This window comes from Myotis nattereri (genome assembly GCF_964212035.1).
Source record: "Myotis nattereri genome assembly, chromosome: 2".
Taxonomy (NCBI): Eukaryota; Metazoa; Chordata; class Mammalia; order Chiroptera; family Vespertilionidae; genus Myotis; species Myotis nattereri.
Window position 1 is genome coordinate 160,286,306 of NC_138076.1, and position 20,622 is coordinate 160,306,927.

Genomic DNA, 20,622 nt, shown 5'->3' on the forward strand with positions numbered 1-20,622 from the left:
ATAAACTTAATGAGATCTGCAAGAATCTAATGAGACCCTTGATGTTGTGATAAAGAACCAACTAGAAATTAAGCATACACTGACTGAAATAAAGAATATTATACAGATTCCCAACAGCAGACCAGAGGAGCGCAAGAATCAAGTCAAAGATTTGAAATGCGAAGAAGCAAAAAACACCCAACCGGAGGGGCGGAATGAAAAAAGAATCCAAAAATACGAAGATAGTGTAAGGAGCCTCTGGGACAGCTTCAAGCATACCAACATCCGAATTATAGGGGTGCCAGAAGATGAGAGAGAGCAAGATATTGAAAACCTATTTGATGAAATAATGACAGAAAACTTCCCCTACCTGGTGAAAGAAATAGACTTACAGGTCCAGGAAGCGCAGAGAACCCCAAACAAAAGGAACCCAAAGAGGACCACACCAAGACACATTATAATTAAAATGTCAAGAGCAAAAGACAAAGAGAGAATCTTAAAAGCAGCAAGAGAAAGAAACTCAGTTACCTATAAGGGAGTATCCATACGACTGTCGGCTGATTTCTCAACAGAAACCATGCAGGCCAGAAGAGAGTGGCAAGAAATATTCAAAGTGATGAATACCAAGAACCTACAACCAAGATTACTTTATCCAGCAAAGCTATCATTCAGAATAGAAGGTCAGATAAAGAGCTTCACAGATAAGAAAAAGCTAAAGGAGTTCATCACCATCAAACCAGTATTATATGAAATGCTGAAAGGTATCCTTTAAGAAGAGGAAGAAGAAAAAGGTAAAGATACAAATTACGAACAACAAATATGCATCTATCAACAAGTGAACTAAGAATCAAGTGAATAAATAATCTGATGACCAGAATGAACTGGTGATTATAATAGAATCAGGGGCATAGAAAGGGAATGGACTGACTATTCTTGGGGGGGAAAGGGGTGTGGGGGTGAGGGAAGAGACTGGACAAAAATCATGCACCTATGGGTGAGGACAGTGGGTGGGGAGTGAGGGTGGAGGTTGGGGTGGGAACTGGGAGGAGGCGAGTTATGGGGGGAAAAAAAGAGGAACAAATGTAATAATCTGAACAATAAAGACTTAATAAAAAAAAGAGAGAGAGAGAGAGAGAGAGAGAGGCCATAAATACAAGAGGAATAGGAGAGTGCGGTGTTCTGTGAACCCAATCAAGAAAGTGTGCTTTTGTTTGTTTTGGGGGGTATACTTTTCCATTGTTTTTTTTTTTTAGAATGTGGAAGGGAAGGGGCGAGACAGAGAGATAGATAAACATCAATGTGAAAGAAACACATCTATTGGTTGCCTTCCGCATGCAACTAAGGTATGTGCCCTTGACCAGAATTGAACCCAGGACCTTTCAGGCCACAGGTCGATGCTCTATCCACTGAGCCAAACTGGCTAGGGCAAGAACATGTTTTAAGGAACAGGGTGATCAAGAAACTGTGTCAAGTGTTGATAATAGATTAAGTAAGATGAGGGTTAAGACCTGACCGTTCAAGAATATGAAAGTCTGATTTCAACAATAAAGATTAAAAAAAAAAAGAATATGAAGGTCTGGCACTGGCAGGTGTGGCTCTGTGGTTAGAGCACCAGCCCAAGCATCAAAGGGCCCCAGGTCCACTTCCTGGTCAAGGGCACATACCTGGGTTGCAGGTTAGATCCCCAGCCTTGTTGGTGTGTGTGCAGGAGGCAACCAGTCAATGTGTTTCTCTCTCTCTCCACCCCTCCCTCCCTCCTTCCACTCTCTCTAAAAATCAATGGAAAAAATATACTTGGATGAGGAGTTACAACAGAAAAAGAATATGAAAGTCTGCCCTGGCAGGTGTAGCACAGGTGGTTAGAGCGTCGTCCCATGCACCAAACAGTCACGGGTTTAATTCCCAGTCAGAGCACACACCTAGGCTGTAGGTTCAATCACCATCAGGGTGCATAAGAGAAGCACCAATTGATGTTTCTCTCTCATACTGATATTTCGCGTTTCTCTCTCTCTCCCTCTCCCTTCCTCTCTCTCTAGAACCAATGAAAAACACATCCTCAGATGAGTATTTAAAAGAAAAAGGAGCCCAGCCAGTGAGGCTCAGGGGTTGAGCGTCGACCTATGAACCAAGAGGTCATGGTTCTATTCTGGGTCAGGGCACATGCCCGGGTTGCAGGCTTGATCCCCAGTGTGGGGTGTGCAGGAGGCAGCTGATCAATAATTCTCTCTCATCATTGATGTTTCTCTCTCTCTCTCTCTCTCTCTCTCTCTCTCTCTCTCCCTCTCCCTCACTCTCTTCAATCAATACAAATATATTAAAAATAAATAAATAAAGGGAAGAGGAGAAATGAGGCAGCAGCAGGAAAAAATGGTATCAAGAAAAAGGGTTTTTTGATAAAAGAAATAACAATCTATTTACATGCTGGTATGTGATTATAAATATAAATATTACTGATCCTGACCCTGGCTGGCGTGGCTTAGTTGGTTGAGCATCGTCCCATGTACCAAGAAGTCACTGGTTCCATTCCTGGTCAGGTCACAAGTCTGGGTTACAACTCCATCCCCAGCAGGGGGCAGCCGATCAATGTTTCTCTCTCTCTCTCTCTCTCTCTCTCTCTCTCTCTCTCTCTCTCCCCCCCTCTCTCTCTCTCTCCAATAAAAACATATTTTTTGTAGCTGTTAATCCTCACCCAAGGATATTTTCCCATTGATTTTTAGAGAGAATGGAAGGGTGGGGGGATGAGAGAGAGAGAGAGAGAGAGAGAGAGAGAGAGAGAGAGACATTAATGTGAGAGAGACACATCGATTGGTTGCCTCCTGCACATGCCAGGAGATTGAGCCAGCAACGAAGGTACATGCCCTTGACTGGAATTGAATCTGAGACCCTTCAGTCCACAGGCTAATGCTCTATCCACTGAGCCAAACTGGCTAGGGCTAAAAACATATTTTAAAAAAATAAATATTATTGATCCTCAAAATAACCCAATAAAGGATATCAGTACTTTACAATGAAGGATACAAGGTCAGGGAGCCTAAGAAACTTGGAACTAGGTCATGGCTTTTTAAGTGACAAAAGCCACATTTAAACTCAGCTCTAAGTCCACATTTCACATTTTATATAGAATACTAGAGGCCCGGTGCACAAAAATTTGTGCACTCGGGGGGGAGGGGGGATCCCTCAGCCAGGCCTGTGCCCTCTCGCAGTCTGGGACCCCTCGGGAGATAACGCCCTGCTGGCTTAGGCCTGCTCCCGGGTGGCAGAGGGCAGGCCCAATCCCTAGGTGCAGCCCCTGGTCGGGCTCAGAGCAGGGCTGATTGGGGAGTTGGGACGCCGCCCCCTGTCATGCACAGAGCAGGGTGGATTGGGAGGTTGCGATGCCACCCTCAGTCACGCTCAGGGTAGGGCCGATTGGGGAGTTGGGGCACCGCCCCCGTCACACTCAAGGCAGGGTCGATGGGGAGGTTGCGGCGCCACCCCGTCATGCACAGAGCAGGGCCAATCAGGGGGGTTGGGGCGCTGCCCCCTGTCACGCACAGAGCAGGGCCCATCAGGAGGATTGGGGCTCCTTACTCTGTCATGCACAGAGCAGCGCCAATCCGGGGTTTGGGGCGCTTCCCCCTGTCATGCACAGAGCAGGGCCCATCAGGAGGGTTGGGGCTCCTTACCCTGTCACGCACAGAGCAGGGTCGATCAGGGGGTTGGGGAGCTCCCCCCTGTCACTCACAGAGTAGGGCCAATAGGGAGGTTGTGGCCCCGACCTCTGTCACACACAGAGCCGCAGGGCGATCAGGGGGTTTGGGTGCTGCCCCCTGTCACGCTGATCCCGGTTCCTGGGAGGCATATTACCCTTTTACTATATAGGATAGAGGCCTGGTGCACGGGTGGGGGCCGGCTGGTTTGCCCTGAAGGGTGTCCTGGATCAGGGTGGGGGTCCCCACTGGGGTGCTTGGCCAGCCTGGGTGAGGGGATGATGGCTGTTTGCAGCTGGTCACACACCCTTCAGCGTGGGGGTCCCCACTGGGGTGCCTGGCCAGTCTGGGTGAGGTGCTGAGGGCTGAAGCTCCCAACTGGTCCTTTTTTTCTTTTTTTTTTATTCTGGGCCAGCTTTAGCTCTGGCTCCAGCTCTGAGGCCTCTGCTGCTGAAAGCAGGTATCTGGTTTGTTTGGGTTCTATAATCGAAACAATGTATAACTCCAGCTCTGAGATCCCGGCTTGCTGAAAGCAGATTTCTGGGGTTTTGTTTAGCTTCTATATTTGTTACAGTGTTTCAAACTGCAGACTCAGAGGCCCGCAAGGCAGGTGGAGAACGTTGGTTTCCTCCTTCACTGAAGCAAGCAAGCCTCATGTTAGTTTCAAGCTGCCTGGCTGCCGGCCGCCATCTTGGCTGGCAGTTAATTTGCATATCGCCCTGATTAGCCAATGGGAAGGGTAGCGGCCATACACTAATTACCATGTTTCTCTTTTATTAGATAATACTGCCCTCTTTGCTTAATCTTAATTAATTAATTAATTAATTAATTAATTAATTTTTTTATTTTTTTTTTAAAGTTATATCTTTTTTTTTTTTAATATATTTTATTGATTTTTTACAGAGGGGAAGGGAGAGAGATAGAGAGTCAGAAACATCGATGAGAGAGAAACATCGACCAGCTGCCTCCTGCACATCTCCCACTGGCGATGTGCCCGCAACCCAGGCACATGCCCCTGACCAGAATCGAACCCGGGACCCTTCAGTCCGCAGGCCGACGCTCTAGCCACTGAGCCAAACCGGTTAGGGCTGAACAATAAAGATTTAATTTTTAAAAATAAATAATAAAAATTGCCGAAACCAGTTTGGCTCAGTGGCTAGAGCGTCGGCCTGCGGACTGAAGGGTCCCGGGTTCGATTTCAGTCAAGGGCATGTACCTTGGTTGCGGGCACATCCCCAGTGGGGAGTGTGCCGGAGGCAGCTGATGGATGTTTCTCTCTCATCGATGTTTCTAACTCTCTATCCCTCTCCCTTCCTCTCTGTAAAAAATCAATAAAAAATATTTAAAAATAAATAAATAAATCTTTATTGTTCAGATTATTACAGTTGTTCCTCTTTTTTCCCCCCCATAGCTCCCCTCCACCCAGTTCCCACCCCACCCTCTGCCCTTACCCCCCACTGTCCTCATCCATAGGCGCACGATTTTTGTCCAGTCTCTTCCTGCATCCCCCACACCCCTTTACCCCGCTGAGAATAGTCAGTCCACTCCCTTCTATGCCCCTGATTCTATTATAATCACCGGTTTATTCTGTTCATCAGATTATTTATTCACTTGATTTTTAGATTCACTTGTTGATAGATGTGTATTTGTTGTAAATTGATTTTTAGGGAGAGGAGAAGGGAGAGGGAAAGAGAAATATCAATGTGAGAGTGAAACATCGATTGGCTGCCTCCTGCATGTCCCCCACTGGGGATGGAGCCTGAAACCCAGACATGTGCCCTGACTGGGAATCGAACTAGCAACCTTTCGGTGCCCGACGGAACACTGCCCAGACAGCTGAGCCACACTGGCCAAGGCAGGATGTATTTTTAAAATAACTACTCCATAGGCTGAAGGTGCCGTATCAGGTGTTCGGGAGAACAATAAACTGAGTAACCTTTACCGGGTACGCACTCCAGCAATGAAGGTAAAACAATCGCCTGAATGATTCTCATACAACGCAAAATTATATAAAAACCTTAAAAGAAGCACAAAGTATGATGGAGGCTCAGAAAAAGAGAGGTGGAGATTTTGGAGATGCTTTACAGAAAAGGTAACATTTGAGCTGAACTTAAAGAGGTAGGCAGGGTTTTGAAAGGCAATTTTGACTGCGAGCTCTTAAAGGGCCACAACCTCGCCTAGCCCCAACGCGTAACGCGCGCGTTGCAGCTGCTTAATGAATGTGGCTGGAGTGCATACATGAACAAAAAGGCCATTCCAAAAGGAAGAAACAACAAAAGAATCAGAGGCTGAATACATAAGGCCCATCAACAAAAGGATCAGAGAGTGGGAGGGATAGAAATAATGACATATATTTGGAAAATAAGTGGAACTTGTCATGATTCTTTTTATATTTTGGCTTCCATATCTATCTCCCATCTTTTTCTTTAAATGTTTTTATTGATTTTTTTTTTAGAAAGAGAGGAAAGGAGAAGGATGGAGAGATAGGAACATCGATGAGAGAGAAACATCATCAATTGACTGTGTCCTGCAGGCCCCCTACTGGGGATTGAGCCCGCAATCTGGGCATGTGCCCTGACCAGGAATTGAACCGGTGACCTCTTGGTTCCTGGGTCAATGCTCACCCACTGAGCCACACCAGCCTTTATCTCCCATCTGTAAGAAAATTCTCTCAACACCATCCCCATCCTCTGCCAGCCTTTACCTCATTTCTCTGCTCCCCATCTTTATAAAAATAATTGTATCGATGTATAATTTATATGCCATGTAATTAACCCATTTCAAGTATAAATCAATGGTATTTAGGTCACAGAGCTGTGCAACCGTTACCACAATCAATTTTAGAACATTTCGCCCTGACCAGTGTGTCTCGGTCGGTTGAGTATCATCCCACACACCAACAGCTTGCTAGTTTGATGCCCAGTAGTGGGTGTGCAAGAGGCAGCCAATTGATGTTTCTCTCTCTCTCCCTCTCCCTAAAATCAATAAAACATATTTTTTTAAAAATTTAGAGCATTTTCATTACCCTAAAAAGAAACCCATTACCCACCATTACCACTCCCTCCCATTTCCCTCCAACCATCCCCCTTCCCAAAGACTTAGGCAACCACCAATCTGCTCTCTGTGAATTTGCCTATTCTGGATGTTTCACATAAATGAAAATATATAATATGTGTTTTTCTGTGAATGGCTTCTGTCACCGGCATAATGTGTTCAGGGTTATCCATTTTGTAGAACGTATCAGTACTCTATTCCTTTTTATTGAATAAAATGAAAAATTCTACTGGATGGGTATATGCAACATTTTATTTATCCATTTATCAGTTGAGAAATATTTGGACTATTATAAACAATGCTGCTATGAATATTGGTATCCAGGTTTTTGTGTAGACATCTTTTATTTTATTTATTACTTTATTGTACTAACCGATAGCCAGTTTTATTCCAGGCTGGAGCAAGCCTAACCATGAGTGAATAGAAAAGGCTGTTTTGAAGAATTACAGGAGTTATTCTTTGTGGTGCCTCCACCTTATATCCATATTTTTCAATATAGCCATTAAGTTTTCCAGCTTTATAAAATGATATTGCCATCACCACCCAAATTTGGCTAAATATTCCAGGCACAGGTGATGCAAGAATAGCTGGGTGCAAAACCAGCAATTGCTTGCACATCTTACTTGTGTACTCCTGATCTCAGGGTCCGCCACCTCATTGTGCAATGTTATCTCACAGCACAGAGCTCCTGTGGACCCAGGGTGTGATGAAGAACAGCGACTGCTGCCTGGAATCACTCATACTTTCCAGTGGACTGAGTGTCTCAGCGATCAGGCCTCTGTGGGACCTTCACCTGCTGTTTCGCACTCCTCAGCGGCCTTCTCCCTATTCTCTGGTGCCACTACCAGCATGCCCCTGCACATAGATCTTAATTTCTCTTGGGTATAAACCAGAAATGTGTTTAACCTTTTAAGGAAATGCCAAACTGCTTCCCAAAGAAACTGCCCATTTTACATTCCCACCAGCAGTGTATGGAGGGTCCAATTACTCTACATTACTGCCTGTCTTTTTAATTACAGCCATCCTGGAGAGTGTGAAGTGATAGCTCATTGTGGTTTTGATTTTCAGTTCTTCAGTGGCTAATGACGCTGAGCATCTTTTCATGGCTACTTATAGATCTTCTTTGGAGAAATATCCATTCAGATCTTTAGTCCATTTTTTAATTGGGTTCTGCTCTCCATCTTAATCAAAGTTCTTAAAAGACTGGTCTGTACACACCCCATGTATACTTCCTTACCTTGTTTCACTCATCAACCCATTCAACCTTGCTTTTTGCTCCCCACTCTGAAATTGTTTGTCAAAGTCACCAACCACACCTACACTGACATTTCATCTTCCATTTTCATCTTTCAGGATAAAATTATGGTTTGCACATTTGCATTTAATTCCAACTGACCTCTTATTCTAATCTTTATTTTCCCTGTCCCATTTCTTACCTATATTTTTGTTTTACAGAGTATTTTCTTACAGCATGAGAAATATAAACCAACAATCAAAGGAGAACTATAGGTAACACAACTGGCTAAACCAGAGTGAATGTATGGAATCATGGGGAATGATAAAGATTATGACTGAGACATAATGAACCTGATCATTTGGGAGGATCTGTGGAAGGAGTTGGGCTTATGAGATGAGTTCTTGCATTCTATGGCATCAAGAGAACCTTCCAGGCTGGCGTGCAGGCTCGATCCCCAGTGTGGGGTGTGCAGGAGGCAGCCGATTCATCATTGATGTTTCTATCTCTCTCTCCTTCTCCCTTCCTCTCTGAAATCAATAAAAATATGAGAGAGAGAGAGAGAGAGAGAGAGAGAGAGAGAGAGAGAGAGAGAACGCTTTGGAAGACCTCTATGCTTAAATGAAACTCTATGGTTGTAACTGCCCCTCCCCTTCCTTTTTCCTCTCTATAAGTACCTCTCCATCTTGGCACACAGGGCAGTATAGCTTGCCATGTCTGCATGTACTGGGTTGCAATCCTTTCTTTTCCCTGGTTTTTGTAGTTAATGGGGGTACATGGGGAAGATAAGGAAAGGCTAGATCAATAGTGAGTACTGGGCTAAGGATTTGAACTTTGTTTAGCAGGTACTATATAGTCATTAAAAGTTTTTATACAGCCCAGCTGGCGTGGCTCAGTGGTTGAGTGTCTATCTATGAACCAGGAGGTTACGGTTCAATTCCCGGTCAGGGCACATGCCCGGGTTGCAGGCTAGATCTCCAGTGGGGGGTAGGGAGGCGTGCAGGAAGTAGCTGACCAATGATTCTCATCATTGATGTTTCTATCTCCCTCTCCCTCTCCTGTCCTCTCTGAAATCAATAAAAAAATATTTATTTTTTTTAAAAAAAGGTTTTATACAAGAAATGCTCAGCAGGGGAGGAACCCAGATGGCAGGATAGCTACACACCTGTACTTACTGTCTCACACAACCACATCAAAACTATAACTAAAAGACAAAACGGACATCATCCAGAAGCATGGGAAGGCTGGCTGAGTGGAAGTTATACAACTAGAAGGAAAGAGAAAAGCACATTGAGACTGGTAGGAGGTGCAGAGGTGCGGAAGTGCGGAGGTACAAAGGCGCGCACAGAAATGGGCTGGCAACTGGGTAGGCTGTTCAATCAGGAGGGAGATAGAAGCTCTCGATTGCTCTGAACTCCAGTTCTGGGCGAGACTCTGGGGACCCAGACTCATACAGGGAGAAACTGGACTGTCTGGCATCAGGACAGGAACGCGAGGGCAGCTTTCTCACAGAGGTGCTTGCAGAGGTGCCTGTACAGGGCCACGGGACACAGAGACCTGGGAACCTCTCCGAGGCGTGGCTGACAGGCAGCCATTGCTGGTTGCTCCACCCTGGTGATTCCCTGAGATCCTGCCCCACCCAATTTTACAACCCCACCCAAGCTGTGAGCATAGGCTTTTGCATATGAATGGCCTGTTCTTTTGCAATCTAAAACCTAATAAACTGCTGCTGGGTCAAAGAGTGCCAAAGCTTTCAAAAGAAGGCCAAGGCTTGACAGCAACCTGCATTGCTTCACAGCTGGGCTTCATCTGGGCACTTCCAAACCACAAAGAGGAGAAATCTACAGATCTCTCTGTAGCTCCTGCTGGGTGGCCTCAGGCAGTGGCTGACTTTGCACCTCCTTGGAGATCCAAGAGCATGTATCCAGTGGTCAGCATGAGACCATAACAGAGTACAACTCTTCGTATCCATAAGTGACACACTCAAGGGGCAGACTCAGTGAGCACCAAAGCCCTACTGAAGCAAGTCCTGCCCTATAAGGGTATATCCAGCACAGCAGTTCTCCCATTGTAGACACAGCTGGTCCTCACAGCCAATTGGCCTGATGGTCAATTCCTCCCAGTGATACCAACAGCAATCAAGGCTTAACTACAACAGGACTGTGCACACAGCCCACAAAGGGGTGCACCAAGAGTGCCCACCTCAGGTAATTAGGGAGGCTGAGCCACTGGGCCCTATAGGACACCTAGCACACAAAGCCACTTTATCAACACAGGGAAGCAGCCAAAATGCGGAGACAAAGAAACTGGTCACAAACGAAAGAAACGGAGGAAAGCAAACTACTGGATATAGAGTTTAAAACCATGGTTATAAGGTTACTCAAGAATCTTCTAGAAACCTCTGAGAAATTTAGTGAGACCCTCAAGGATATGAAACAGGACCAACTAGAAATTAAACATACACTGACTGAAATAAATAATAATATACAGAGATCCAACAGCAGACTAGAGGATCGTAAGAATCAAGTCAAAGATTTGAAATATGAAGAAGCAAAAAACACCCAACCGGAAAAGCAAAAAGAAAAAAGAATCCAAAAATATGAAGATAATGTAAGGAGCCTCTGGGACAACTCCAAGTATACCAACATCGAATTAAGGGGGTGCCAGAAGAAGAGAGAGAGCAAGATATTGAAAACCTATTTGAAGAAATAATGATAGAAAATGTCCCCTACTGGGTGAAAGAAATAGACTTACAAGTCCAAGAAGCACAGAGAGTCCCAAACAAAAGGAATTCAAAAAGGACCACACCAAGACACATCATAATTAAAATGCCAAGAGCAAAAGACAAAGAGAGAATCTTAAAAGCAGCAAGAGAAAAACAGTTAGTTACCTACAAGGGAGTATCCCTACAACTGTCAGCTGATTTCTCAACAGAAACTATGCAGGCCAGAAGGGAGTGGCAAGAAATATTCAAAGTGATGAATAGCAAGAACTTACAACCAAGATTACTCTACCCAGCAAAGCTATCATTCAGAATTGAAGGTCAGATAAAGAGCTTCACAGACAAGAAAAAGCTAAAGGAGTTCATCACCACCAGACCAATATTATATGAAATGCTGAAGGGTATTCTTTAAGAAGAGGAAGAAGAAGAAAAAGGTAAAGATAAAAATTATGAACAACAAAGTGACAACAAATACATACCTATCAACAAGTGAATCTAAAAATCAAGTGAATAAAAAATCTGATGAACAGAATAAAGTGGTGAATATAATAGAATCAGGGGCATAGAAAGGGAGTGGACTGACAATTCTCGGGGAGAAGCGGGTGTGAGGGGTGTGGGAAGAGACTGGACAAAAATTGTACACCTATGGATGAGGACAGTGGGGGGAGGGGGTTATGGGGGAAAAAAAGAGGAACAACTGTAATAATCTGAACAATAAAGATTTATTAAAAAAAAAAAAAAAGAAATGCTCAGCACTAGACTACTGGAATGTTGGAAGGCTGTTCTGGCAGCAGGTATAAAATTACCTGGGGGCAAGGATTAGGGGCAGAGAAATAGGAGGTAAGGAGATCATGCTAGATGTTTATTATCAAAGTAAAGATAATCTGTAATGAGATCATAAATTTGTGTAATAGTGCAAAAACAGGAAAGGAGGATCAATGGAAAGACATTACCACTAAACTTTAACCAACTGAGTTAATTGTATTACTGATAACAGAACTAATAGCTACCCCAATCAAAAGATGTTAAAAACTAAAAGTTCTTAGTCCACAGTTCTACTAAATATAATTTGATGGAAACTAGATGAAAATGTAGTAAACAAAAGAAATTTCTCTCTCCTTGTCTGAACTATAAACAATTTATAGTATTGCTTCTCATTTTCTTCTCTCTTGAGTAAACTCTGAAAATTTCAGGTAACTCAAGCTTCTAAAAGAGTAAAGATCTGGCAAAGCCCACCAGTCGGCCTTTTATCCTATATAATAAAAGGCTAATATGCAAATTGTCCCCTTTACTGGGAGTTCGACTGGGAGTTTGACCAGGGGGCAGGACCAGCTGGCCAACTGCCCAAGGCCCCTCCCCCTGGCTGGCCCCACCCCCTATGGCCCCCCATCCCAATAGGGACCGGGCCGGCCAACCGCCCACGGCTCCTCCCCCCAGGCCAGCCCAGCCCAATCGGCCCCGATCGGGGTGGGCTGGCCAGACCCTACCAGTACACGAATTTGTGCACCAGGCCTCTAGTGTATCTATCTATCTATCTATCTATCTATCTATCTATCTATCTATATAGAGAGAGATTTCAGGGAGGAAGGAAGAGGTAGAGAGAGATAGAAACACCAGTGATGATTGATCAGCTGCCTCCTGCACGACCCCTACTGGGGATCAAGCCCACAACCCAGGCATGTGCCCTTGACTGGAATCGAACCTGGGACCCCTCAGTCCGCAGGCTGACCCTCCATCCACTGAGCCAAACCAGCCAGGGCACCCACCAGTCAGTCTTACACTCATCATTGCCTCCCACTCTCCATTGATTTTTCAATATAAGATCAAGAGAAAACAGAAATTTATGCAAAATATGTTGGGAAAGGCAAATTATCCCAGTCCCTTTTATTTTTTTCCAAAGGAAATGATTGTTGATGCTCTGAGGAGTTAAAATATAATAACACATGCCAGGAAGATGATGTCAGGGAAGGTGTGGTTAAGCCCTTTACAAGTCTGAAATTCCTTTAGTCCCAAACATTTCCTCTTTCAATCTCACCTACCTGCAAATCTCTACTGAGGCAACTCTTTCCAACATTGAAGAATCAGTGTTGAGACCCTAGAACACAGATCTTTTTACTTTAGCTTTTTTTTTTAATGAGCTAAGATTAATTAAAGACCATTAAAATAGATTTATTTAATGTACCACATTATTTTACAGAAAATCTCTTTGAAATCCACATTTTCCCCCTTCTGTGACTATTTTAATTCCAAAGAAAGGAATGGATATTCAACACTACATCTTGCCCTGGCCTGTTTGGCTCAGCGGAAAGAGCATCAGGCTTGGGACTGAAGGGTCCTGGGTTCAATTGCAGTCAAGGGTATGTACCGAGGCTAAAGGCTCGATCCCCAGCCCTGCTCAGGGTGTGTGCAAAGGCAACCAATCGATGTGTCTCTCACATCAATGTTTTTCTCTGTCTTTCTCTCTCCCTTCCACTCTCTCTAAAAATCAATGGAAAAATATCCTCAGGTAAGGATTCAAACAAACAAACAAACAAACAAAAATACTACATCCTGAGGAAAAAATCTGCCTTTATTAGAAATTTTACATGTGTTGTTTGATTTGCATTCCCCTAATAATTAGTGGTGTTGAGCATCTTTTCATATGTCTGTTTGCCATCTGTATGTCTTGCTTGAAAAAAATTTCTAGTCAGATCCTCTGCCTGTTTTTTATTTGGACTATTTATTTTTTTGTTGTTGAGTTGTATGAGTTGTTTTTTGTTTTTTAAATATGGAACGCTTCACGAACTTGCGTGTCATCCTTGTGCAAGGGCCATGCTAATCTTCTCTGTATCATTCCAGTTGTAGTATATGTGCTGCCTAAGCGAGCACAGTTGTATGAATTCTTTATATATTTTGGTATTAACCTCTAATTGGAAATATCATCTCCAAAAAAAAGAAAATATCTTCTCCCATTTGGGTAGTTGCCTTTTTGTTTTGTTGATGGTTTCCTCTCTGTGCAGAAGCTTTTTAGTTGGATGGAGACTCATTTCATTTATTTTTGTTACCTTTGCCTTTAAAGTCAAATTAAAAAAAAAACACCATTGTGAACCATTGTCCAGAAGCTTAGTACTTAACGTTTTCTTCTATGTATTTTATTGTTTCAGCTCTTACATTCAAGTCGTCAATCCATCTTGAGTTAATTTGTGCGCGTGTTATAAGATAGTGATCTAGTTTTATTCTTTTGCATGTGGCTGTCCAGTTTTCCCAACACCATTTATTGTGCATTCTTGGCTCCTGTATCGTAAATTAATTGCCCATATATGTGTAGGTTTATTTCTGGGCTCTCAATTCCGTCCCATTGGTCTCTGTGTTTTTGTTTAAAGCAGATATTTTATAATTTGTACTTTTTCAGAAGTTTAGAGTTTGATTGGTCTTTCAATTTTTAAATATTTTCGACATGTCCAAGAACGTTATTACCTGGACTTGTTCTACTTGAGAAACTAAATTCTTTTTTTAAAAAAATATTTTTATTGATTTCAGAGAGGAAGGGAGAGGGAAAGAGAGATAGAAACATCAATGGTGAGAGAGAATCATTGATCAGCTGCCTCCTGCACACCCCACACTGGGGAAGAGCCCGCAACCCGGGCCTGTGCCCTGACCAGGAATCGAACCGTGACCTCTTGGGTCATAGGTCGATGCTCAATCACTGAGCCATGCCAGCCAGGCAAGAAACTGAAATCTTAATAGAAATGGCAAATAAGCCAACATAAAATTATAACTTTACCTTGTCATACAAAGTCTGGTAGGATACATAGTCCAAACTGCTGCCAGTTATTTTCCTTGAGGGGTGAGATTTGGGTAATAAACTTCAGGACATGAAGGGAGGACTTGATTTTTAATTTTATAAACCTCTTTATGCTTAAGTGTGTGTTTTTTAAATTGGCATGTCTTATATTTACTAGTAAAAATTAATAAGTTATTTTTAAAATTATACCTTGGATATAAAAATGCACAAATTAGCTGTGGCTGGTATGGGTCAGTGGTAAAAGCATCAGTGTGCATACTGAAGGGTCAAGGGTTTGAGGATTCAATTCCCCGGTCAAGGGCACCCCCTCCTTCAGACTGTGGGGGAAGCAACCAGTCCATGTGTCTCTGTGTCTATCTCACATTGATGTTTCTCTCTCTCTCTCCCCCCACCCTTCCACTCTCTCTGAAAAGCAATGGAAAAAATATCCTCATGTGAGGATTAACACACACACAAAAAATGCACAAATTACATGAGCAAATCCATCCAAAACACTTTCCCCAAAAGAGAAGTGAACACATTAAACCCTATATTTCTTCACAAAAACGAAGAACAATACAGTAATGCTTTAGTCTAAATATACCAAATAGTCACAAACCTACACATACACACAGGAATCATAAATATAGTCACGAAGTGATGTCATCATAACATTGATGTGTAAGAACCCAAAGAATTCTTTTTTTTCTTCTTCTTCTTAAATATATTTTTATTGATTTCAGAGAGGAAGGGAGAGGGAGATAGAAACATCAATAATGAGAATTATTGAGAATTCTTGACAAATATATTAGTAAGCATTTATCTACCCCCACCCCGCCAATGTTTCCTGAATTGCTTCTCAAACCTTACAAGTAATCATGAAGAGATATAAGATTTAAACACAAACCCATAAGCATACCTCTTTGTCCCCTACACTATCCTAGATTTAGAAGATGGTTAAATGTTTTGTTTTGTTTTATACTACAAGTGGGGGAGGGAGTATAGAGCTAAGAAAAGAGATTTAGATAGCATCAAATACATGAAACCCCTAGGAGGAAAAAAACTAATTCCTGTAATTCATTTTACTTTATTTTAATGGGTCTGGTTACCTGGGAAGACTTGGAGGGGAAAAACTAGGAAGGAAATTTTCATACAGTATATATAAGATTTGAAAAGACGAAAGACAGGTGAACTATCCCTCTATCAAAGTCATATACAAGGTGTGTGTATGTGTTATAAATATGCGTGTATGTATTATAAATAACCAACAACAGACCTATATTTTTTCAAGGGTATAAACAGAATGAACACATATAAACTAACACCTATAAACTAACGCTAAATGTCTTGGGTCTAAACATTTTCCCCACTGCCTCGATCACACACTGTTTAAATCTACCTGTAATAGTCTCTTTATGTATATGAGAGAGCAGCAGGAATCCTTCCCCACTTCCAACACTCCCATCAGGTGATCAAAAGATCCCTAAATGTCTACGGTCCCTTTTTTCTTCAAAGAACAGCTACAACACTGAGAGAGGGTAAAGGGTCTTTCTGTTACAGCATGAAGTTCCCCCCAATCAGCATTGTATGCCCTGAAATGTCAAAAAACAAACAAACAAACAAACAAAAAATTGCCAAGGATATTCCGTGGCAAGTGTTGGCATGATGTCCACCTCTCTCCAGAGGGCCTCTGGGCTCCAGCAAAGATAACTTTTTGGCGGCCTCTGGTTAATCCCAAAGACTCCAAGGATCCCTGCTGAGCCTGGCCACCTACAGATCTCAAAGCACCAGCAAACCCACAGAATCACAGACCTCTCTGCCTTAACCCTAAAGGATGTCTTCTCTTAAGGCTCCTTCCCTTCGGGCTGGGTGGGGTAGGCTCTCGTCTAGAAGACTATACCCCCGTCTTGATGAAACTGTTGTGATTTCACCAACTATATTTCTGCTACCTGATAATGCTGGTCAAACGGGTAGGAAGGAAGGTGGGGTGGGGAGAACAGAAACAGTTAACCAAAAAGATAAAATAATATTGGAGAGGGGTGGGCTAGGGGCCAGGGTCTGAGATGACATATTATCCCTGTGGAGATTAGGTATATCAGCAGGAAGTCAAACTAACTTCATTTCTCAAAGATAAAAACTTGTTTTTAATTCTCCTGCCTTCTCAGGCCTCACATACAAAGACTGTAAATTCCTGGAACTTCAGGACCAGGTGAGAAAAGATGCCAGAAAGTGGTGGAAAAGAGAGAGGTGCTGAGATGAGAAGAGGAATCCTTTTCCTGACTTAAGGAGAATGTTGAAGCCAAGAGCACTCCCGGATCCCCAGAAAAGGAAGTAGCTGAATTCCAAAAAAAGCACTTTCCCTACCTTTTTGTTGTTCTTGTTATAGCCAAAAGTTGAAATTCCAGGTCTGGAAGTCACTGATAGCAGCATTTTCTCTTTAATATTAGGGAGCTAAGAGAGGAGAGGGACAGGGAGGGAAGAGAGAGGGAGAGAGAGAGAGAGAGAGAGAGAGAGAGAGAGAGAGAGAGAGAAGGAAAGGAGAGAAAGGGAGAGGGGGAGAGGGAGAGGGAGGAAGAGGGAGGGAGGGAGGGAAGGAGGGGAAGGAGGGAGGGAGAGAGTAAAGTGAGGGGGAGGAGAAAGGGAGAGAAAAGGAGCAAGAGGGAGAAAAATGAGGGGGTGGGGGTAAAGAATGAGCTTGGGCTGCTTCTTGACGTCACTGGGAGAAGTTAACCCAGAGTCTGAACGAGGAACTACCACTGGGTCCTAATGCCCAAGATGTTATTTTTTAATTTTTCACAGGCTCAGTAGTTCAAGCAAAAAGGAAAGTTCTTAGGTCTACCCTTTCTATTCCACCCCCTTTCCTCGATGAGCAAGTTCTGATTCTCTTGAAAAGACCATGAGGAACCCTGACCGGTTTGGCTCAGTGGATAGAGCGTCGGCCTGGGGACTGAAGGGTCCCGGGTTCGATTCCGGTCAAGGGCATGTGCCTGGGGTGCGGGCATGTCCCCAGTGGGGGGCGTGCAGGAGGCAGCTGATCGATGTTTCTCTCGTCGATGTTTCTGGCTCTCTGTCCCTCTCCCTTCCTCTCTATAAAAAATAAATAAAATATATTTTAAAAAGAAAAGAAAAAGAAAAGACCACGAGGATTATTTTCCCTTAGATACCAGCTGTAAGATGTCAAGCTTGTCCACTGGGACCCTACCTTGGAGAACATGTGAAGAAAACCATACTAAGAACACGTGAGGCGAGCTCAGGACCCCCCCCCCCCGCCCCCCACACACAGCCTGTATATTTACAGTGATCTTTGTACATGAAGAAAAAACAAACAGGAGGGCTCACCAACGAACAGAGGAAAGCAAAACAGAATGTGGGAAATGACTAGTTTCGTGTCCTTGGACAGTCCCAGTCCTCATGCTAATGGGCCGATGCCTCTCACTGCTTTTCAGATTCCTACAGGTATGACTTCATGCTTGGGAAGGGATTATCCAACAAGACTCTGTCATAAAACGCGGTACCTAGTGCTTCTCCTTTCCCCCTGGCTTCATTGGGATATAATGCCTTGCGGTTTCTTCAGCTATCTTATTTGACTCTTTATCTCACTGTTTCCTAGTCTCCACAACTAGAGATACTCACCAAACCTGGAATGTGTGCCCAAACTCAGTTCACAGAGATGTTTGCTTCAAGTCGTCTCTGAGCTGTAGGAAAAAAACAAACAAAACTATTTAGAAAGCGTATGCTTCACAAAGAATAAAAATACAAAGTTTTTAGAAAGGAAGATCCCAAACTTAGAGTCAAGAACCTAACACGGCTGCAGCAACACTCACCTCCAAGTTTCAAAGGAATGTCCTGTAGAATAGCCTTCACAAGAACAGAAGCTGGTAGGAAACCAGAAGTGCCAGAATGATGCCCAGTAACTCCCACAAACCCAAGTGGGACAGGGATGGAGAGTGAAAGCCTTCCAATCCCTTCTCCAGGATGGATAGTCTCCTAAGACATAGATTAACCCTGTCTGCTTTCCCACAAGCACCATGAAGCCCAAACCCTCCCGCTAATGAAGCCCCAGTCTCGGTTCTCCTGTCACTTCTTTTGCTGTGATAATAGGACAGACAGTACCAACGTTCTGCAGAGTCAATGCACACCCCCCACACCCCCAGTCTCTGACTTTCATTTCCAATAGGACAGGAAGCGCCTGCTCAGCTGAGGGGACACAGGAAGGGTGGGAGCAGCCTCCACGCGGGAAATGCAATGGATTGGAAGCACAGCGGCCAGTGCGGCAAATAAGTTAACGGAGGCATCTCTCAGTGATGCCGTTTTTCACAGTCCCTTTTCTACCCTCAGAGATTCTCATTCATTATATACCAAGTTATCCTGGCTCTTTAGGCCCTTAGTTAATGTTTTCTTCTTTAGCCTAACGTAGTACAAAAACCTCAAACGTTAAGGCCTGATTTATAATGGGGTTTATAATGGCAGTCAACCTAATACGACTTTTTAAAAAATTCTAACATTCTCAATGCATTGTGTTCTCTTATTGCATTCCTTAATGCTTAATGATGCCTTAGAACTGAAAACAGTTAAAACCATGCGTTTTAGAGAGAAGTAGGCATGAGTTCAAATCCCGACACCTCAATTTAGTCACCATTTATGTGAGTTAACATCTCTAGCTCACTCATTTGCACAATAGGGATAATGCCCACACCGGTAGTGTTTGGAATAAAATCTAAGTTCTGGTTTATCCTGTCACTCACAAGCCGAGTGGTGCTGGGAGAATTATTTCACATGTCTGAGCCTTGCTTTTTTATCGTAAAACAGTAAATAAATAGTATCTCATTCCTAAAATGGCAGTGAAATGAAGTAAGGCAATACATATAAAGGCGCCTGGTTGCCCTGGCCGGTTTGGCTCCGTGGATAGAGCGTCGGACCTGAAGGGTCCCAGGTTCCATTCTGGTCAAGGGCACAAACCTGGCTTGCAGGCTCCATCCCCGGCCCAACAGGGGGCTGTGTGCAGGAGGCAACCAATCAAGGTCTCTCTCTGTCTCTCCCCCTCCCTTCCACTCTCTAAAAATCAACGGGAAAAATATCCTCGGGTGAGGATTAACAAAAAAAAAAAGAAAAGAATAAATAAATAAATAAATAAATAAATAAATAAATAAATAAACAAAGAAATAAATGTGCCTGGCACTTGGTAAACACTCAATAGATGTTAGCTCCATTATGATTAATTACTCTCCTGTCCCCAGTGTGTGTCCCTCTGGGTATTGTATAACCCAGATTTGGTGATCTGAAGTGAACATTTCCAAAAACTAGTATCTTAGTTACATTCAAAAGATTATATGAGTCAGAGGGGATGGGGCTTGGGCAGCTGAGTGAAAGAGGTGAAGGGATTAGGCAAAGAAAGGAAAAAACTCAGACACACAACAGTATGGCGATTACTAGAGGGAAAGGGAGGGGGGAGGTGGAGCAGGTAAAGGGGGGATAAATGGTGATGGAAGGAGATGTGGAGTGGTGACTACACAGTATAATATACAGATGATGTATTATGTAATTGTACACCTGAAACCTATATAACTTTATTAACCCATGTCACCCTAATAAATTCAATAAAAATTTTAAGAATAGTTTATTGATTTTTAGAGAGGGAGGAAGGGAGAGGGAAAAGGAGAAACAGTGATGTGAGAGCCTAACATCAATGGGCTGCCTCCTGCTTGCCCCGTACTGGGGATTGAGCCAGAAACGCAGGCATGTGCCCTTGACCGGGAATTGAACCAGCAACCTCTTGGTGCACAGGACGAAGTCCAGCCATTATTTTAAAAGACCCTGGCCAGTGTTGCCAGTTGGCTGGAGTGTAGCTCCATACACCAAAAGGTGGTTGGTTCAATTCCAAGTCAGGGCGCATAAGGGAGGCAAACCACCCATGTTTCTCTCTCACATCATCTCTCTCTCTCTCTCTCTCTCTCTCTCTCTCTCTCTCTCTCTTAATCCCCCTCCTTTTTTCTCTCTGAAATCAATAAAAAACATATCCTTGGATGAGGATTAAAAATACTTTTTAAAAAAGATTATGAGTGCTCACTTCGGCAACACATATACTAAGATTGGACCGATACAGAGAAGATTAGCATGGCCCCTGCACAGGATGACATGCAAATTCACGAAGCCTTCCACAATTTTTTCCTCACAAAATTAA

General features: G+C 43.4%; 1 protein-coding gene across 2 annotated transcripts in view; it reads right to left on the reverse strand.

Moving 5' to 3' along the window:
• RBMS2 (RNA binding motif single stranded interacting protein 2) overlaps nucleotides 1–17,125 on the reverse strand; it is a 59,738-nt gene extending 42,613 nt beyond the window's left edge. The window contains exon 1 of one of the 2 annotated variants that reach the window (XM_081084391.1): nucleotides 16,806–17,125. In XM_081084391.1, the coding sequence (XP_080940517.1) occupies nucleotides 16,806–16,871 (66 nt within the window). In that variant the 5' untranslated portion in view covers nucleotides 16,872–17,125. The remainder of the gene's footprint in view (nucleotides 1–16,805) is intronic. The other variant, XM_081084390.1, reaches the window with a different exon arrangement.
• Nucleotides 17,126–20,622: the final 3,497 nt, after the last annotated feature.